The 21,664-nt window shown below is 37.8% G+C and overlaps 1 protein-coding gene across 1 annotated transcript in view; it reads left to right on the forward strand.

Annotated features, from left to right (window-relative positions):
• The first annotated feature begins 229 nt into the window (after positions 1–229).
• Positions 230–21,664, forward strand: part of alk (ALK receptor tyrosine kinase) — a 394,553-nt gene continuing 373,118 nt past the window's right edge. Inside the window, exon 1 of the mRNA XM_084393327.1 lies at positions 230–1,832. Within this exon, the coding sequence (XP_084249453.1) occupies positions 1,112–1,832 (721 nt within the window). The 5' untranslated portion in view covers positions 230–1,111. The remainder of the gene's footprint in view (positions 1,833–21,664) is intronic.

Genomic DNA, 21,664 nt, shown 5'->3' on the forward strand with positions numbered 1-21,664 from the left:
TTAATTGATTATAACAGATGTATCTTTTTTTTTTTTTTGAAAGCTACATAAAAAAGTGCGTCTCCGTTTTGACGCATCTAAGCGCTCGATCCAATCGCTCCGTGACGTGGAATGGCATAATTACAGAGGCTGTGAATGATTATCTGAGTAGCTAAATTATTGGGAGGCGACGCTCGTCATACACAGATATTCATTAAAAACTAATTACGGCTCAATGCCGCCATAAGGAGGTGCCATCTCGGTCATTTCAATGAGTTTCGAGTGCCGTGAGGAGTGTCGACACCAATCACGGTAGTTTTAAGGGGCTCATATTCGCGTCTAACGACCTGCTGCTGGTGACGTCATAAAGAGACGCAGAAGTGAGTTTCACAACCCAAAAAAAAAAAAAAAAAAAAAAAAAAAATTCGGAGCGCCGGGGTGGCACGCGCACAGTGGGCTCGCGCGCGCGCGGCATTTGCAGCCTCAAATGAGCAGCTCGCGCTGAAAAGGCTCCCTCGTTTTGACTGGCTGCGCAGGTAAGACCCGCTCGATTTAGATCGACCACGTCCAAAAAGCGGAAAGTATTCTTAGTCACAGTATGATAAAAATAAACTTGTGTTTATGATAGGCAGAAACACGGTATTCCATGGATTGTGTTTGATTTCAACGCGCGCAGTTTGTCGTGTAAATATGTTGTATTATCGAAAAGTGGACATGTTAAATGTGTAAGGATCTGTTATTATACGACTGCTAAAAAAAAAAAAAAAAAAAAAAAAGGATTGCTGACAGAACGACTCTGAGGTATTGCATGCAGATACAAGGAGCCTTTGAGCAGCCCTGGAGAACTTGTTAGGCATACCAAGAAGCTCCACAAGAGGCGAATCTTTTTTTGTGCGATTTAATGACCCTAAAATTAATTATTTTGTGGATTATTCTTCTTTAATATGCGGGAATTAAATAGCAACCTCAAGAGCTTTGATAAAAGCAAGCACATCTTGATGCACAAGGAGAAGACATGCAGACTCGAATAGCTCTCCATTCGTCTCCCGTTTCAGCACCCCATTTGGAGAGCGTGCGGGTGCCGGAGTGAAGCAGAACCCGAAAGAAAATTGGATCTTTTTAGCTTAAAATCATGATCGCACGGATACTCTACTTTTTTCTTTGGTCTGCGGCATTTCTTTCCGAGCTGCAGTGCGCTTCTCAGAGAACCGCGGACGCACTTACTACTTTTCCCACGTCCGCGTTCATCAACGCCACCGACAGAAAGGACTCCAACCAGACCTCCACCTCTCGGATCAAGAGGAAGACGCTCTCGGTGGATTTCGCCGTCCCGTCGCTGTTACGTTACTACTTGGCTCTGTTTATAAAGCGCCCGCTTAACGGAGACTGTCTGTCGTTTAATGGATGTTACACGGTGCGCGCGAACTTGCTCATGCGCTGCGTTCCGTTGCAAAAAACCATCGCCAGTTTGGTTGATGTAAAGTTGGCCGGGATGAACCTCAACAGATCCAGCACTGGACAGCTCCCGTATCGACAGAAGCGTCCCGTGCCGAAAGTTTTGAATTTAGGTTTGACCAGCGCCAGTCGAAAGTCCAATCAAGTTGTGGTGGAGGTGGGAGAAGAGATGGTTAAAACGGGATGTGGAGGACTGCATGTGTACGAGGACGCGCCGGTTGTGTTCCTGGAAATGGACCTAACGCGGATTTTGGAGTGGTGGCTGGGGGCGGAGGGAGGCCGGCTCAGGGTCCGACTCATGCCCGAGCGGAAAGTGCAGGTCCCGGGGAAAGAGGACAAGTACTCCGCTGCCATCAGAGCTTCGGACGCCCGCCTCTTCATTCACATCGCTTCAAGTGGTAAGAATTCAACTTTGCGATGATTGCCTTGTTTATAGAGTTTAAGGTTATACTTTATGTTAAGGTGTCCATGTTTCATTGCAATTAAACATTTTACTAGTAATTAGTAATACTAATTAACATGCTACGTTGGTTAGGTTTGGGGTTTGATTTAGAGTTAGTTGCATGCAATTATAGATAATTTATAGTTATAGCATGTGTTACAAGGACACTGTCAAATTAAGTGTTATCGAGTTTAATTTGCAGTGCAATTACATGCAGAGCTATCGCTAAGGTTAAAGGTGGAAACTGTTTTGGGGCCCACAGGTCCAGGGGGCCCCTCAACAATTTATAATTTATTTTATTTTATTTTTTAATGCACAGTTAATTTCTTACTTGTGCTCAGTTCTTGTAATAGTAAGCAGTTCTATTCATTTTTACACAGTTCTTGGTTAATATGCAGTCAGATAACTCTCAATAATGACCATTTCCCATGCAATGCTGTAATTTCAGCTCAATTCAATATTTCACATCAATGTATTTATAAATATGCTGATTAGCTGTGTAATAAGCCTGATGATGTCATCATAGTACATAAAACTTATCTTGATCACCCTGTTGGGGTTTATTTTTGCGATAATTTTGCTGTACATTATCTCCTCCATAGGACACAACAGTGATAAAAGTTTGTGTACAGCAAAAAAGTTTTCCACTGTGATTTGGTTATGCTGAGATTTGTCACTTCCCCCATTGTATTGTTGCAATGCTATCAGTCTTGGTAATTCATTGGCTGTTCACAAGGGTGGCACTGCAACACCATTAAAGACTACAGAGCATCACTGCACGCACAAGGGGTAAAAATCGCATAAGCTGACAGATGCAAAACCCATTTAATGGCTTGCCCCATCCCTCCTGTAAAATCCGAAACTGTTGATCTGTTTTCTCATTGGAATTTTGTGTTGAGAATCTCAGTGTTGACCGAAGTAGAGTGACCACTGGGGAAACACTACAGCAGGCTTTCACTCATAATGTGGCATTAGCAACGTTTTTCTGATTAAACATTTGCAATGATGTTTGAAGTATTATTCTTGATAAATCAGTTTATGGCACCTCTTTCCCTAAATAATCCGCGAGAGGATGTTCTCAGAGACACTCAAAACTATGAAGTGCATAGACCTCAAGAGATAGGTTGCTTTACTTTATGATGTTTTTTTTGCTGACTCCCACAGCTTTGATACTGTTTGCTTTATGAGTGTAAATAGCACTTCTGGTAAGGCTAGGTAGTATAGTTACCTAATATTGCCTATGTCACACTCTGTTCACACAGTCTTTTGTCTTTGATTCTGACACATTCTTTTCACATCTCTCATTCATCTCCCTTGAAAGCTTCCTCATTTTTGGGGATTTTTCTGTAGGATTCAAGTATTCAAGCAGCCCACATATTGTGATTCGAAAGATCTCTGAAACCCTTCATCAGTGAATAATGCTACTCAAGGCTGATTCATTCTTTGCTCATTCAAAACCGCAATAAATATTCTATGGCATCCATCGTCAACCCTCTCTGTCAAAGATGTCCCTTTTAAGAAGCGGGTCGATGAAACCTGTCACACAACAGAAGAGAACAGACAGGTGATCATATACACAAAGTTTATTAATAGGATGCAGGGAACTAACGCTGGTCGATGGAAGGGTGAATGTGAAGTTCAAGCAGTTGCACTGTGACTTAGCTGGGTGGAATAAGATGATCACAGGTGCAGGTGGTTGAACACACACAACGGCTCGGGATCAGACGACAGAAGACGGGCATCCGAAGACGGGTAGTCAGGCAGGTAAGTCTCAGGCTGGTAACGGGAGTTGTAGCAAGAGATGAGTCTGGTTGGACGAGACCAGACAATGGTGTGCAGGTTGTGTGTGGTATATATCGTGCAGGTTGATGAGGAGGTGCGGGTGCGTTGAATCAGTAGTCCTGAGAGAGTGAACGAGTGTGCGGAGCGTGCTGATCTGGTGACGGTGGGCTGATAGATGGTTGTGTCACCGTGACGAAACCATGGTGGCATTTATTTTCCTACATGCTCTGCTGTTTTCCGCATAATCACAGTTACCTTATGTGCCTTTGAAGTGGTGCATGGATAAATAATTTTATAGTCAGTCTGGAATCTTCTAAACCAATCATACTTTGATTACAGCGAAGATGCGGTAGCCGCAGAGACTTGAGTGCCTCTTGAGTTATTTATGAAATTACAAGAACTATAGTCATGCCAAAATCACATAAACTTGCTTTTTCTGTGATATTTTTCAGGTTTAAATATTGAATAAACCATCATAAAGAGGATACTATGTAATGCCCAAATGAATTTAAAATCACATCATGCCATAGTACTCCGTGATGTCGTTAGTAATCATGAAGTCTGGTTCTATACTCTTTTTTGTTTGTTTTTGTTTAGATAAACACTAAAACTTTACAGATGCACATGGAATTCATAGGTTGTTTTTATCGTAGTAATAATGAAATCAATTTATTTATCATTTATTTGACACAGTGAACTATTCTATTTTATTCTGTGTGATTTTTTTAAACACCATTTCGGCAGTGTTTCAGTAAGGTGTCATACTTGTTGAGCTTTAAAGATAATTCAGTTCATCAATAGAAAGAGTGCAAATGACTTTCATTAGTTCCATCTAGATTCCATTTATAAATAAATTTGCCATTAAAAAGGTCATTTACTTGTAAATGAGAGTCTGAGTATTGAACTTGGTCACCTGTGGCGATGCCTTCTCAGAAATTCCAGCAATTTCAGCTCCGACCTCTTCTTAGATGATTCGTAAAAATACAAACTCTAAAGTTATGCATACATTAAAGGTCAAAACATAGATTGCATTCAGTGTCTTTCCAAACATACACGCATGTATGTGTACAACATTTGAATCTTTCACTGTAAAGTCTTGAGCAGATGAAGTATGATCCACGAACATCACATAATCTGTAATAGAAGTATCAAAGGCTTGTTGTCTTTTGCTGAGTGGTCAGGTCTAACCCTTCAAGACTCCCAGAGGCCACTGAGACTTTCTCATCTGATGGTCAGAAAAGTCATTATGATTTCTCTCTCTCCTCAGGCCTGGTGCTTTGTGACATTGTCTGTCCTCTTCTGCTCTCAGCATTCTTCGTTGCAATCAAAATTTCCTCTTCACAAGCACACCATTCCATGTTCTTCATTTGTCCTCAGCTTGCTTTCTGTGGTATGTGAATAGCATGGAACAAATACTAATACTTCAACACAGCCTCAAAGGAATTTTTGTTGTTGTTGCTACGTTCAGTTTTATAGAAAATCTGTCAACGTTTTATTACATTAGTTGTTGTACATATTGTGGGAGTTCAGAAATGAAATGACTGGTGAGTGGCGCTAAAAGGCTAATGCTCATTTGCGTTTGAAAATAACATACACCTACACTAAACCCTAAACATACCCGATAGTGTTAACAAAAGAAAGCATGAGACAAAAACACATTGCTAAAGCAACCACGCCATTTTAGCTTGCTTCTACAAGTCTTTGAGCTTTTTTATCGTGACATGTTTCAAAGGATTTTGCGCTCTGCATCGCAAATGGTGAATTCACTACACCAGAAAAGCCATTCAAAATGGAGATGATAATGTGTTGCAAAGTAAAAGTGTTTTGAGTTCAAGGAAACGTGCAGAAAAAGTCTTGATTAATCGATAATCTGCCCCTGTAATTGTGCTGAAAAGGAATAAAAGTTGTTGGTGTTTTACTTCCTAGTGTTGATTTCTGCTGGAAACTGCAGTGAATTAGCCTGACTTCGTCATACTCATATTCTAGTCAGAATGTGAGTCTGATACCGCTCCATAGAGATTTGATTATGGGGCGTGTCTCAACCGAACTAGGAAAAAAAAAACCTCTGCACTCAATTGGATAGACCTACAACCAATCAGAGCAACGGAGTAAATGACGCATGTCCTTCATTCATATTTTCAACCAACAAAATGTCGCGGGCGCGGCTCTCTGTTCCTCTTTTAAAATGAATGCGCTGTCGATATCTTCTATAACAGACGCGATGGCGGAATCTACACATGATGTTTCATAAACAAAGTTCGGGAGGAGCACGTACAAATAATCAATCCAATATCAACTTGTCATCAAACAATACCATGTCTAACGTTACCGCGGAAGCATATTCACTCTGTCAACTTACCTAACACTCCTTGACAGTTTTTCAGCATCCCTCGGTCCCTCCACCACCCCGAATCCTCACTCTTGTCTTGTTCTCTCACAACCAGGAACACGGGGGGAGTATGGCTACCGAGCCCACAGCCCTCTCGGACAGCACGTCATATACGCATTTATTCTGTCTTACTTATTTGTGTGAACTCATGACATCTCATATAGCCTACGCATTTATTCTATCTGACTTATTTGTAAATGTGAACTCGTGAAATCTCAATTCTCCAGCTGCAGTCGTCTTTGTTGTAAACTAATTCAAATCAAGCGCTCTTTGGTGACGTAACCGCAGACCATCTGTCCATCATCGATTAAAGCCCGCCCTGGCAATTTGATTGGCTCGGCCTTCTAGGAGCCGAGCATAATTACTCCTCAATGGATCGAGTCCAGACCGAACTTCCCGACCAAAAAATGTTGTGGGCGGGGTTCGGGCTGGCACCCAGGCTAGCAGTGAATTGTATGTATAGGTAAATTGTTTTGAGTTTTGCAAAAATGTAGGTAGAGGCACTCCGATAAGCCTATGTTGTAATATTTATAGTAGTAGTAGGAATATAGATCAATATGCACAATAGACGATCTTTTTGGTAACACTTTATTTTGATGGTCCACATTCTAACTATGAGTAACTTTTCAACTACATGTCAACTAACCCTCATTAGAGTATTAGTAGACTGCCCAACGCTATCTCACGACCAATTCGTACGAATGATAAAAAGTTGGTTAATTCGTACTAATTCGTATGACCTCACTCGTACGAATTTGTACGATTTGTAGGTCATTCGTATGAATTCATACAAATTGGCCAATTCGTAAAATATGTACGATTTTGCAAAAATCGTACTAATTCGTACGAGTCAGGTTGTATGAATTCGTACGAATAAGCCACCTCGTAGAATTTGTACGTTTTCCCGTGAGATCGGGCTGGACTGCCAGCTTAATATCTGCTAACACTTTATTTTGATGCTCCCCCAACAGACATTATACTGACTATAAGCAAATTTGCAACGTTAACTTATTCTACAAACCCGAACCCTAACCTTACAGTCTACCAACAGTCTACTAATGTTCTAATGAGAGTTAGTTGACATGTAGTTGCAAAGTTACCTCTTTTTCTGTTTTATAATGTTAGTTTGTTGTAGACTTCGTTTAAAGGAACAGTTCATCCAAAAATCGAAACTTTTTGTCATCAGTCACTTACCTTCATGTCATTCCAAACCTATATGTAATAACTGACTCTTTATTATTCTGTGGAACACAAATAGCAACATTTCGGGAGGTTAAAAAATAAAACATAAAATCCTTTATGCAGCTTGCTGTCTCTTAATGCCAGTTTATTGTCACCTCAATTCTCATACAGGGTGTTCTGGATTGTTTTTAGCCCCCTACCGGTAAACCTCTTTTAACCAGCGTGCTTCTCTCTCCGAGTTGAGCAGATCAATAATCCACCTGCTTGGAACAGTTTATCTCTGAAACTGGAAAGAACACAGCCAGGAAAGGATTCTCTAATCTTTCTCAACAATGTTTATGTCTGTAATTTTTTTGGAGGGTAGAATACTTTCTCCAATTTCAGTTTAATGTGCAGAGACATCTTAAGTAAGCCATTCTCACAGATTGATTTCCCTAGAGAGTGTAAACACTGTGGTTCTGTGGCACTTTCAACATTGCTCTGTTTCTTTGAGCAGCCAGAGACAGAAACATTAGGTCATCCAATGGTCTGAGATTGGGGTGTTTGTCCGAGCAATGCAATACCTTTTTGGAAACCTTTTGGTGCCGCTAACGATGCAGAAATTACTCACAGAAGCTTTAATCTGTCTTGAGAAATAGAATAAAATAGAATACTTTTGATTCTCCAATTGCAAAAAGGCTTTGTTGACATCTTAAAACTTCTATCCCAGTTCAAAAAGGCAATTTAATCACTCTAAGCTGCAAAACCCTCTCATTCTGAACTTTCGCAAATCTCTAATTGTCCGTTCAAGATGCAAGAAGGCACGAAAGAGAACTCAATTCAGTATCCGTGCACTATGAGAGTGCCGAATTGAGTTCTATTTTGTGTCTTCTTGCGCTTGAATGATTTAAAACCACATTAAAATGCGCACACATGAATTGATAAGCAGAATCGAAACAAGCATCCGATTCCTGACCTTAAGTGTCCGATTCCAGAATTGGAAACGATTTTCTATTCCCATCCCTACACAGGACTAGCGTGGAGCAGCTAGGATTATTTAAATGCTCATCACCACATTTTGGTTAATAGCAGCTTTTAGCCTATTGTATTGGCAGGCTTATTTTGACCAGTATTTCAGAGGCGGCCTTGACTTTTGAGCATTGAGCATCATGAATGGCTTAGGACATGCGTTCCAGGATTTGTTTGAGACACATAAGCCTATTATCTGTGCATATGAAAGACTTACAGAGAAAATGGTGCCTTGATGAAAACAATCAGGAGAATGCAATTTTTGTCAGTGTGTTTTTATTTCCCTCAATGTCAACATCAATTGAGCTAACAGTGCTAATTATGCAGATTACAGCAAAACAGCAATTTGGGGAGATTAGCATATTCACTATGCATAGAAGTCTGTAGCCGTAGGTTATATATTTAAGACTTTGTTTTTTAAGATGTTTCAAATTTTTCACCCAGACCTGCTCCAAAATTGGATCTATTGTCATCTAAATAACATACTTGAAAGTCATAGATTTCAATGTCTTCATGCTCACCTGCTCCCCCACACAGAGATTTAATGCAGACTTTGCTTTGAAGCATGGTTAGTGTTCTCACAGGAGCCTTGCTCACCTTTAAGGATATGTTGTTTTCGGATTTGGTTGAAGTTCTTCAGGGTTGCTTGAAAACTGATGTTGCATTCAAGGACGCTTTTGGTTTATGGTTTAACAGAAGGCGTTGAATTCCAGTGCAGTCAAAGGCTTTACTTTGTAGGCGTTTGTGTGTCGTTTGTGCCGTCTCACCAGATTGAGATCAAGTTCTCGACACGCGTGGAGCATCTAGGCATCCTCTAATAATAGGATACTGCACTGAAGTAAGTGAGAATCAATTGCCTCTTGACTTTTCAAGCTTGTATCAATCAAACACTCATGGGAAAATCAATAAGGTGTCAAATGACACAGGGGTTCATTGTTGATGTATTTTCTATAATCAATGAACTGGAGGTGCACCTGTTTACAACCAAGGGCATTGTTTCACTGTTTCACTGGTCAAAAACTGATCTTAAAGTCCAAAGTATGTGGAGCAGTATTTGAGTGTCAAGGTCACTGTAGGCGTATTGTGAAATGTTTTCTTAATTTTAATTGCAAAAAAGTTTGTCCACAACAAAAGTTTCTAATGTGTATAGCTAAATCATTGGCGAGGACCTCAGACTGCCTCAGGCGCTTTCCAAGACTGGCAACGGAAGTTGAATACCAAACCACAGCGCCTATAGTGCTTTTTTTTTTTTATTATTATTATTTTTTACTTGAACCAAGTAATTTGGAGCTAACAGTGTAAGATGATCACTAAGGCCCTCAGATACTATTTTCACTCATTTGATTCCACACATAGTACTTGTGAACCCTCAACTGAAGTGTGAATATGTTCTCTCAACTTGAAGAAACACTCACAATAGCCACAACAAACAGATATTTTGCATGACTGCACCTAGTAAGCTGATGAAACAGTTTTTTTCTTCTGATATTACATTTATTTTACTGACCAAATTCCCATTCTGTTTCCAAGAGGAACATTGGGCCTGTGTAAAAATTCAGTTATAGGTGCTTTCAATTTAAAAGGATCCATCTTTAAGGACTTCAATGTTTGGCTCAGCTAGCCATGCAGATAGATAAAAATCTATGCATCTTAATGAGCTGCCCTTTTAACCTGCCACCATCTATCTCCAATGCTAATGTGCACTGGTTCACTCGGAAGGGCCATCTGCAAATGGCCTCCACTGATGGCAAAATGTATATAGCTTAGGCATGGGCAATGGGACTTCTGGGGTTATTCTTCACTATATAGAGTCCTGAGGGATGATGTTTTGTAGACCAAAACCTGGAAATAGCAGTTAGCATTATAGCTCATCTGGCTCCATTGTCCCAAAATCAATGTTTTTTTTAAATGGGTTTTGGTTGATTGCCTGAAATAAGGTCTGTGGTTAACACAAACTCAATATTAAGTTTTATTCTACAACATATTTTTTTAAAAGCTTTCACTTGTCTTGTAAAAGGTGGTTGCTAACAAATGATGGGATTGCAGAGTTTGTCATGGATGTTAAACATCATCACACTGAATAGATAAACTCATCTACTCACTATTCCACTTTCACAGTCTTATTGTGTTTATAATCATGTGTAACAGAGGCCAGCTAGTAAGAGCTGTGCGAGTAAACCTCACTCCCCTGGCCTCAAGTGGCGCTCTAGGGACTGACAGTAGAGGCTGCGGTCTTTAGCGTCCTTGTTAGCGCACCCGTCGAAAACGCCAGTTCGAATCCCGCTCGGAGCGGTGCGAGTAGAACCAGGGGGATTAGTCATGCTCTTGCAAACTATTCTAACTCAAACTTTAAGGGAAAATGCTTTTTAAATAAATACTGAAGGAGTTGTCGAAAGCTTAGTGATGGTAACGTTGAAGTCATGTGACCGTGTGTGTAGTTCGATTATAACTTACTTTTAGCTTTTTACTTCTGCCGATTGTATAAAAAAAAAAAAAAAAAAAAATGTGTTCATTTGTGAAGGATATATATATATATTTGTGAGAAACAAAACATGTAAGAATGATAATCTTTTGTTGGTCACAGAACTTATTTTCTTTAACAATTCAAAAGGCCAATGGATAAATCCGATTGGGTTTTTGTTGAGAGGACCAAGGTGATGCTTACAAAAATACGTCATCCCTGCAGCTCTCTATTAGAGACCTTGTTACTCTTGACCATATGCAAGAGAATACAACAAGTAATATATGCTTGAATAAAGATTGAAACATTTCTTTCACATAATTAAAAGGAGATAATATGATTAGTTATTTCAAGAATTATTTACAAGGCATCTTAGATGACTTCAAATGGTTTTAAAAGTTCTTTGGGGTTCCGAGAATTAAAGCTGGATTTGGCATTGTTCTCGTACTCGGTGGCTGATGTAAACCCACATTCTCTAATCCTCTAGTTGTAAATGTTACATATACTGTATTTCCCCAAACTCATGAGTTTTTGATTAATTGCTTTGTGCATGTGTTTCATGGGCATCTTTGTGCAGCTTGAAACCAAACAGGAAAAGGCATATTGAGTGAAATCTTGTGCTCTCTCTGAGACTTCATTAAGCAGCTACTTGAGTGTGTACATGTGTGTAGAAGAACATAGCGTTTGATGTGGCAAGGTGATTTTAGAGCCTCTAGTGCAACGTTGCTGCATTATAAGTAGGTATCAGCACACTTCTCATTGGAATGCAGAGTGCAATCAAGTATCACTCAACACAAAATGACCTCACTGACTAGTGCAGTGCTCTTATATAGGGATAAGGTGATTATGTGCATGTGTTATACTTATATAACTCAATTAGGCATACAGCACTTTTAGGTAAATTTTTATAATTATGCATGCTTTTTTAAAGGACTCGATTTTATAAACTAGAATTATAATTAGCCAAACTGCAGTGGAGCGTGCATGACTTTTTTTGACAATAGTAACATTCTTCTAGTTACAATAACCATGGTGATAGATTTTAACAAGGCCAAATTTAAGAATATCTTCCTCATTATTGGAAGACTCGACAAACGGCAACAGAATGGAAAGAACTCATGATTATGCCTCTACAACTGAAATGTTTTGAGATATAGGCAACATAAATATGTTAGAAACTCAAAATAAATGGATTAGACCAAAACATGGTACAGTATATAACAGTCCTTTTGCTAAAAATATTATAAAAAATAATTATATAATATTTATTTATAATATAACAATACAGTAATAATCTAATAAAATCTCATTTGATTATTTTCTCATTTTATTCAGAAATTGATGGTTGGATGCTTAAAGATTATTCATCATTAAACATCATTCAACAAATGAACGATGGTTTTGCAATAATAACCAAAATATGAAGCTGTGATGATAGCTGCTGATATGCACACACTTGCGACTTTATGATTCACATCAGTTGCATGATAAAGTGTTACCTTCTATTTTAATGTGAAATGCTGTGATGTTGCTTGGCAACAACCGTGTTTAACAAAACCCCTTAATAACAATTTTTGTTTTTCACCTTGACTCGTTCCATTCTGTGGTTTAATGTTTATTCATCTTTCTAACTTCTAACATGCAAATAATGTAAAGTGATCCTACCCATTGAAAGCAGCAGAATTTTTTTTTTTTTTTTCTCTACAGTAAAATCTCTTCTGGTTGACACATTTCTACCAATTCTTAGTATTTACTGCCTAGTACTAGTATGTTTTGTCATTTATTATGGTTTGTATACGGTAGTGTTACTCAACCTTAGCAGTACAATTTTGTAAGATGAAACTTTAAAATTCCCCTCTGGTATCATGATGCCATTTTAACTTACTTCCTCCTTTTTTTTTTCTTTTTTTTTCTTTTTAAATATGATTCCTATATCATTAAATGAAAAAAAGTTACAACTATTTCTTGAATTTCTGCACTCGTCTTCATATGTCCACTATAATTTCAGGGGAATTTAGCCTTGAGGTTTTTTTTCTGATTGGTTGGTCATAGTGATGCAACTTGTAATCATGCTGAAAGTTATTACAACTGACAAACCTCAGACGAAAACTTGTTAAAGCAAAAACATTTTGAACAAAATGAGACTTTGAGCCATAAAGAGCTGTGTGAGGGATGAAGTGTCAAGGGTTTACTGAATGCCAGAGGCAAGTGTTGCACTAAGACCTCAGAATAAATAACCTCAAAAGAGATGGATCTGAAACTCATTCTTTGAAATTTGTGTGAGTGTAAAGCTTCATAACATTCCTAAAACTCTTCACATTTCTCAAACTCTTTGATATACAAATTGGGATATTTAAAACTTCATTGTTCACGTTTTGAGACCACCATCAAACACAATGCAACTCTCTTTTAGTCTTTGTGTACTCTGAACTCTGAGCTTTTAAAGGCCCTTTGAATTCACAATTAGAATTTTGAGGTGTTTGTCCTTCTCCATTTATATGTTGGTTATGGCCCTGATTTAATCATTTAACTGACTAGCAAGTAACAAAGTAGCTATGACATAACAAACTAATTGGCTACTTTATAAAAAAAAGAAAAGAAAAAATGTTATGTCCCACCCAAACCTCCTTTTTCAATAGGAAACATGTCAACACTGGACAGAAAACTGCACATGTCAAGTGATGTCAGTGGCTTTACTATATAAAGGCTCACTAAGAGCAACTTGCAGTGTGTTCTGGGTTACATGAGAAAGCTACAATTCCAAACACGGAAGCAAGTTTAGTAACTTGGCAGATGATGCAACACAGAATTATTGAAGTTCAGCCTTCGAGACTTTCAGAGAAAAACGAGATGAGACCAGCACTTTGACAGTAAGCCTTTAAAAAGGTTCCACTTGACGTGTGCTGTTTCATAAAGTAAAAAAGCAAAAACGACCATTTCAGGACTCTTTACACAACATTAATTGTTGATTGATCCATACATTTCTGTAGATGAATCATTGTATATAATGTTAGATTAGTCGGTAACACTTTATTTTGATGGTCCCTTTTGAGCATTCTTTTGACTATAAGTAACTGTATGCAACTAGATGTCAACTTACACTTATTAGAGCATCAATAGACTGTCTGCTTAATATCTGCTAACAATTTATTGTGATAGTCTCCCAACAGACATTCTACGGACTATAAGTAACTTTGCAACTACATGTCAACTTACAGGTCTAACGTATTGTCAACAGAATGTGTTAAAGGGACCATCAAAATAAAGTGAAACAGATTAGTCTATATACATATGTAATTCAAGCCTGAACACGGCCATAAACAAAACCTGAGAATCTGACCTGAGGTGAATGACAATGTTAATAATTTAACTCAACCTGACCTCCTTATTTTTTAAATTGCTCCTTATTTCTTTAACAAGAGATTCTCATAGCTCTGACTAAAATATGAAGGACCATGTACACACCGAAAAAAAAAAAAAGATGACATCTAAATTAACTGTTTTTATTCAAGTCAAAAATAGACTTCAGTGATGTTATCCACCTAAATATATTGATTTAAACCATCCGTTATATCAGGTAGCTCAATTGCAAGTTACCACTTTTTACAGTGTATGTGTCAAAAAGTTGCAAACTCAAAACTAGCCTCAGACCAGACGGCTTGTTGGGTCCGTCAGGCACAGGTTGGGTGTCAGACTCTAGATGTTAGAAACAGCCACGCTTAATCTCATTTCTATGTGACGGGCATGTCGAGTGGATATCTTTCTTGACAGCTTCTGATTCAGCTCAACCCCCGAATGAGACAAAGAGCAAGGGAGTGAGCTGTGAAGAGAAGAGACCGAAAGATAAAGAATTAGTGCTGACTTAAGGCAAATCTGCAGTAAAATGACATCCACCATGGGATATCAACTGCCAGTGCAATTCTAATCCAGAAGAGATACGAGTCAGACTCTGAATGGGAATGGAACAAGCTGTTATTTTATATCTGTTTGGCTTCGGTTATTGCCGAGATGCATGTGTAAGTAATTGATTTGTATGCTTGGAGTGGGCCAAGTGGTTCCTTTTAGTGTATAGCATTAGAGCCAAGTTCAGGATGTAGTGCACATGACGCCAAAGGATTACGCACTGATTTGCCTTGCTTCTTCTTAGCCTGCGTTTTTTCTTCTTCTTTTTGCTGGGTTTGTAGTTGGAATTTTCTTATTGTCTTGACAGGCATAGAAAAATTGCAGCTTCAGAGGTCCTTCTGGCAGGGTCTTGTATTTATGCGTGCATGTGTTTTATGTATGCATGTAACATTTTCAGCTCATAATTTGCACAGCAGAATTAATCTGCGGTCACGCTAGACTTTGACTACTCAATTTCTATGGACTCTGTAAAGGTTGTGATATGATGTCACACACTCTTTTTTTTAATAACATGAATTCAACATAACATAACAATAGTACATTCAAAATGTAAAAATATACAATCTACTCGACTTTACTGCAAAAATATGCATTCTTTTAATTCAGCCAAGCGGTCACACCACGACGTATTGGATTTCTGTCACACGTCTTCACGAATGCGAAGTCGCAGGTCAGAGTTCATCACACTCGAACTTGAACAGCGAAATGGGAAACTTTTCACATAAGCTTGCGTTTCCGGTCTGATGCATTCGCATGTGTATGAATGGAAGTCAATGGAACGAAATGTGTAGTGTGACCGCCCCTTGAGTTCACCCAAAAATGAAATTCTGTCATAATATACTCACCCTTATGCGGTTTAATGACTCTAAAAATGTCATGTGGGATAACCATTAAATAAAAATGAACACCATTTTCTTTACACCTTGAATGCATCTTAGTGTACACAATTATTAATGGTTAAATTAATAATGAAAAATTATATATTTAAATATGATCTCACTTTATATTAGGTAACCACTATGTACTTATCTCAAAAAACTAAAACAAAGAAAGTTAGGTTTAGTGCATTCAGTGGTTTTGTTGAAATGTTTCTTCTAAGAAATGATTCTAAAAGGTTGTGCCAATAGAATTAAATTCTTTTAAAGTCCCCCTATGGTGAGAATCAAGCTTTTAATGTTGTTTGTGTCTATGTGGTGTTATTAATATGTTATAGGACAAATCATGTGCAAATTCATAAGTCAACACCATTGCTGAGTATTTTCTCCTCAAAACTGCAGTGAACCAAAGACAGTCTCAAAAACTCAGTTTGAAATCGCTGGTGTTTCTGACGTCACAAACGACCTTGTAACCAATCACATGTGATCGTCAAAGAGTGGATCTCTGAGCTGGAGTGAGTGAGTGGAGGCGGGGCTCATTTGCATATTCATAGGACCACATATACTAAATGAGGTGTCGAGTTACAATCAAGCTATTTTAAGGCATGAAGACATTTTTTTCAAAGAAAAAACTTTTAAATATGTCATTTTGGTGATCAAAGATGAGTTTTAAGGGACAAAATGATTGACTACAGGGGGACTTTAAAGCTTTTTTTCTTCATTATGATATCAGGAAAATTGTATCACCCTGACATGTGCCTCCCAAAAAATATCAAATATCTCATCCGAGAAGTCGTCTGTTGAAGTCATTTGAATGTATTATTTCTACTGTGAAAAAAAAGGAAATATCCTACAGAATGTCAAGTCTGCTCTTTTCCGTATGATGAAGGTAGAAAGTGACCAGAGGTTGAGTAGATGACAGAATTTAAATTTCTATGTGTATTATCCCTTTATAGTCAAGGAGAGCGCTAGGTCCCCTTTCACAATGCTGACAGTGAATTAGTACGTCAATAGAATGGTTGGAGCTCGGAGAAATGTAAAATGTGGTTTGGATCAGCATGTGGCATTAAGACCAAGAACTTGTTATGATTAACTGTCATGAGAGTGACGTGTGTTGCTGAATGCTGTTGGTTTGACACACAGCTGTTAACCTTTACAAACGGCTGGCCCCTCTCTACGTCTCCACATTTAACATCACACCGATAAGGCCCCGTGCTGTTCATTTGTTTAATAAACCCCCCAAGTAACCAGCAGATGCCATAATCCTTCTCTATCATACTGTTCTTAGCTTATGTCAAACATTGCAAAATGAGGAAACACATTTTAATACCCCCCCCCCCACACACACACACACAAAAATACAAATACAAATTTGTCACTATTTACTTACTCCCACAAAAGGTGTTCAAGCTCCAAAATGACAACAAATAAAAAGAGTAATAATAAAATGTAATAATATAATAAAAGTAGTCCATAAGTATTCTTGAAATAAATTTCAAGTCTTCTGAAACCATTTGAGAGATGTATGTGGGGAACAAGAGTTATTTGCTGAAAATCCGCCTCCCAGTGGCACTTTCATGAGAATAATGAGAGAAATAGCAATTCATAAATGATTCATTATTTACAGTGTGATCTTTTCAATAAATCTGTTGATGTGCTTTACAGAACCAACCTGTGGTTTTTCCCAAAAGCATCATTAACCAACTGTAGTCACGAGTTCCGTTGTCAGCAGCATTCACAAATTCAGTGTTTCCCGAAACCATAGTTCAAACAAACATTCTCAAACAGCATGCAGAGATTGGCACAAAAATAATCTGCCATTGACTCAAACATTTGGAAACAATGCAACATGATTTAGTGAAGAAGTCCTCAGATGTTTGCTATTTACAGCAATAATCTTGATATCAATTTGATCTTCCAGCAAATTGTATCCACCTGCATACTTCCAACACTATCTCACGACCAATTCGTACGAATGATAAAAAGTTGGCTAATTCGTACGAATGATAAAAAGTTGGCTAATTCGTACGAATGATAAAAAGTTGGCTAATTCGTACGAATGATAAAAAGTTGGCTAATTCGTACGAATTCGTACGAATTTGTACGATTTGTCTAAACCCACGTGATGGGTAGGTTTAGGGGCGGGGTCAGGGGTAGGTCATTCGTATGAATTCATACGAATTGGGCAATTCGTAAAATATGTACGATTTTGCACGAGTGAGGTCGTATGAATTCGTACGAATTAGCCACCTCGTAGAATTTGTACGTTTTCCCTTGAGATCAGGTTGATACTTCTATAGGCATATTGTTGAACCAATGTGGATTGAACAACAGATTTACAACAAAGTAAGTAGTCATGACCAGCTAACTAATTTCTCCAATGACGCATTGTTCTGTGGTAGTTAAGCATTGTTGTACAGGAAACACATCTCTTGATTGATTCATGAATTTGACGGATCTGGTTCTCGAATTCAACTCACTGACTCAATCTGATCACAATGGTTAATGGATAAATGGATTGGAAGAACAGACTGAAATTTTATTTCATTCAGTGTTATTATTCAGTGCTGTTACATTTTTTTTACTGAACATTTTACTCTTATATTAAAGCAAATTTAGTTTTTATGGTGAAATTAGGTTGTAAAAAGCCAAAATAAACAAATAAAATATTATATTATATTGACCTACATGGTTGTGTCTAAATAAAATGCCTGTATTAAATACAGTACACTGCAAAAGTAGTAAAACACAGATTGTCTAATTTACCTATAATATTATTTGTCATCTACACAACAAAAATGTGTTTCTATTCAAATACAACAAATACTATGAATTTTGAGTTAAATCCTCTCAGGGAACCATAGAAAATCACTTTGAGACTACTTATTTTGGTCACTTAAAAATTATTTATTTTAATGATGTTGAAGTTACATGAACAAATTATGTTTGTTTTACTTTATTGATTCATGTGGGGAAAGAAGTGTGTACATGATTAAATCATGTAAATACAACAATTTTCTTTAAATTATATTTTTACTTTGTATGAATGTTTTGGCCTATTTTTGATTAATTCTTTAACCAAACCATAAATATACCTTGAGAAAATGTAATAAATTTGGTCATAAAGTTGGCCAAAAATGTATTTTTTCCAGATTTTGTTTGATGAGTTCAAAGTGAGTGAGCATGAGTAATTTTATTTATTTATTTAAACAAATTGTAAACTAAACAGTTACACTTTATTTTAAGGTGATGTAGTTACATTGTACTTACTCAAATGTAACCCTGGATCACAAAAGCAGTCACATGGGTCAATTTTCTGAAATTGAGATGTATACATCATCTGAAAGCTGAATAAATAAGCTTTCCATTGATGTATTGTTTGTTAGGATAGGACAATAATTGGCTGAGATCTGCCCAAATCTGCAATCTGAGGGTGCAAAAAAATCGAAACATTGAGAAAATCTCCTTTAACGTTGTCCATTTATGTTTGCGATTGTGCTGCATTCACTCACAAAAATAAATGTTTTATATATTTACGGTAGGAAATTTACCAAATATCTATCTTTACTTAATATCCTAATGATTTTTGGCATAAAAGAAAAATCAATCATTTTGACCCATACAATGTATTGTTGGCTATTGCCACAAATATACTCGTGCGACATGTGACTGGTTTTGTGGTCCAGGTTCACAAATAAGCACTGAGTAATATTAATTAACGGCATTTACTTACTGTAGAGTTATGGTAGGTTTTGTTTAGGGTTAGTTACTTGTAATCATGCATAATTTATTACTGTAGTAAGTACATGTAGTAACGTGTAACTATGTAACCTTAAAATTAAGTGTTACCAACTAAATCTTTAATAGGATGTGAAGTAATGCACCATCAAATAATGCCTGTAGGTGCCAAACACAGCAGGAGACAATTTTCACATCATCCACTGCTGCTAACCCGAAGAAACCAGTGGCACTTATGACTCAGGAGAGAGTCTCATGCTGAAGAGATGGTATAGAGTCAAAACAAGATGGAGCTTGGGGCTTATCACCTCAGCTCACACCACACACCAGACACATCTACGTGCTCAGCAGTGTGGAGCCGCTTGGTGAGAGCCCTAGCTTTTCTTTGAGACAGGTCACTAGAACTGAATGCCGAGTGCCAATCCTAACTGTCCTGTGCTCTGATACCTCTTCTTATGGACAGCTTATCTTCACCCTACTTTTCATCCACTGCTGAAGCTCTGAATGAAAAAAAGAGAGAGTCTCAAGGAGAAAGGCATCAAAGTTTGACAAAGTCAGAACTTCTCTAATTGGCGGTTAAAATTCAGAGCAAGTAGGCTTGCGCCGCACACTTGAGAGCACAGATTATTCCGGCTGAAATACGGAAGCGCAAAATTGGGGACTGCCGAGAAACACTGCAGACTTTGCATGTCACACAGGCACCATCAATCATAACAGGCGTCTGCTTATTTGCCACCACTCGTGTCTTCTAGAATCTCATTTTGATTTGGGATTTGGGGAAGAGTTCCAAGACAAATTGCTTTCTTTTTTTCTTGAGTCAGTCGCTGTTATTTGGCGAAACAAACAGAACATAATTTCAAGGTCTCATTGCTTCCTATATTTATGCTTAACTATGCTTAACTATAAGAGATATTGTAAGTGCTGGAGACAGACCATGCATATGTGAATGAGAGAAAACAATACTGATAAATATAGCATCTGTAGTCTCAGCTTAGAGTAAGTCGCCCAGGTTTGTCCATCATTCACAACTGAATTGAAAAGCTAATTTTGTAAGTCAATTTAGTTGCAGTAGTGGTGAAACCATTCAAGAGTGTATAGGAAACAATCCTCCTTAATTCAGTTAAAAATAACGCTGCTTATATTGATTATATTTGAGGATTTGGTTGTTCCCCCGCGGTTGAAATCATCACGTTCCGGGGGGTGGCTTTAGGGATATCAGTCCCATTTTCTCATTCAGGATCTGCTCTTGCATGACCACAAATAGCTGCCGGGGGCTGTTACCAAAATGGCCGCTGAGTGAACTGACTTGGTTCTTAAGTGAGACTGGTTATGTAAGAGCGAAGTTAGGGTTTGCTCACACCACAAAGACTTGGCTAGGATTCACAGCCATTTACATCAACTCAGTTCATCAGTTCTAGGTGATCTGGATCACTTTGAGCTGACACATCAGTACAGAGGCAAGAAAGTGTAACCGATCACACTGGATAACTCCCAGCTCAGTGACATTAAAATGACCTTCCTTTAAAGACCACTGACTTGGCTTTCACCCCAGAGTTTTTGCTCATTTTTCTTTTTCAAACGTTTGCCTCTGGTCATTCAGGAAGTGTAGAAGTGAACAGGGCAAGGGCACAGGGCAGTACGTTGGGTCTCTTTCATTCGCTTGGCAACAATCTTTATAGTTGTTCAAAGTTTTGCTTATTTTAAATATTAATTTGAAGTGCAGAATAAGTCTGTTTTATGTCATTTTACTTGAAAACAGACTGAAGCAAAACTTGTGACAAATGCCCTTTCTGACAGACATGTCAGATAAAAAAAAATAAAAAATAAAAAACTGTGACAGAAAGTCTAGCACTAATTTTATCCTATCTGTTTTCCTTCCTCGATTTAGTCTTTCTTTTTCTGCTGTCATTCCATAGGGATTTAATGTCATGAATCATGGAATAAATAACCACCACCCAAAAAGAAATAAATGCGCTTCTCTCTGACTGAATCTTAAATCCAAGTTGCTAAATTAGCTCTAGTTTGTGCTCGGAAAGAATAAATGACATGCCATATACTCAGGCTGTAAGGCAGGATCCGTTTGCATTTAAATGCTGTATTAAGTTGTCAAGGTTTTGGGGCAGTAAATGTTTTTATGCATTTCATATGGACCTGAAAAACAGCATTTTGTTTCTAACTCAGAGGCAATAGATAATACATCTAGGTGAGGATTATCATCACAGTTGTCTGAAAAATATTTTTGTGTTTATCCAAGAAAATGCAATTCCAGGTATTACACCCAAATCCTAGAATACTTGGAGGAAACAGTAAGAGTAAGTGCAAATGGGATTTTTTGTTTTGTTGTATTTAAATATGCAAGCTACTCTTTTTCATATAGGCCTTGTTTCACAGATAGGGCTTAGATTAAGCCAGGATTAGGCCTTAGTTTAATTAGGATATTTAAGTAGAAC

This window comes from Rutilus rutilus (genome assembly GCF_951802725.1).
Source record: "Rutilus rutilus genome assembly, chromosome: 21".
In the NCBI taxonomy this organism is placed as follows: Eukaryota; Metazoa; Chordata; class Actinopteri; order Cypriniformes; family Leuciscidae; genus Rutilus; species Rutilus rutilus.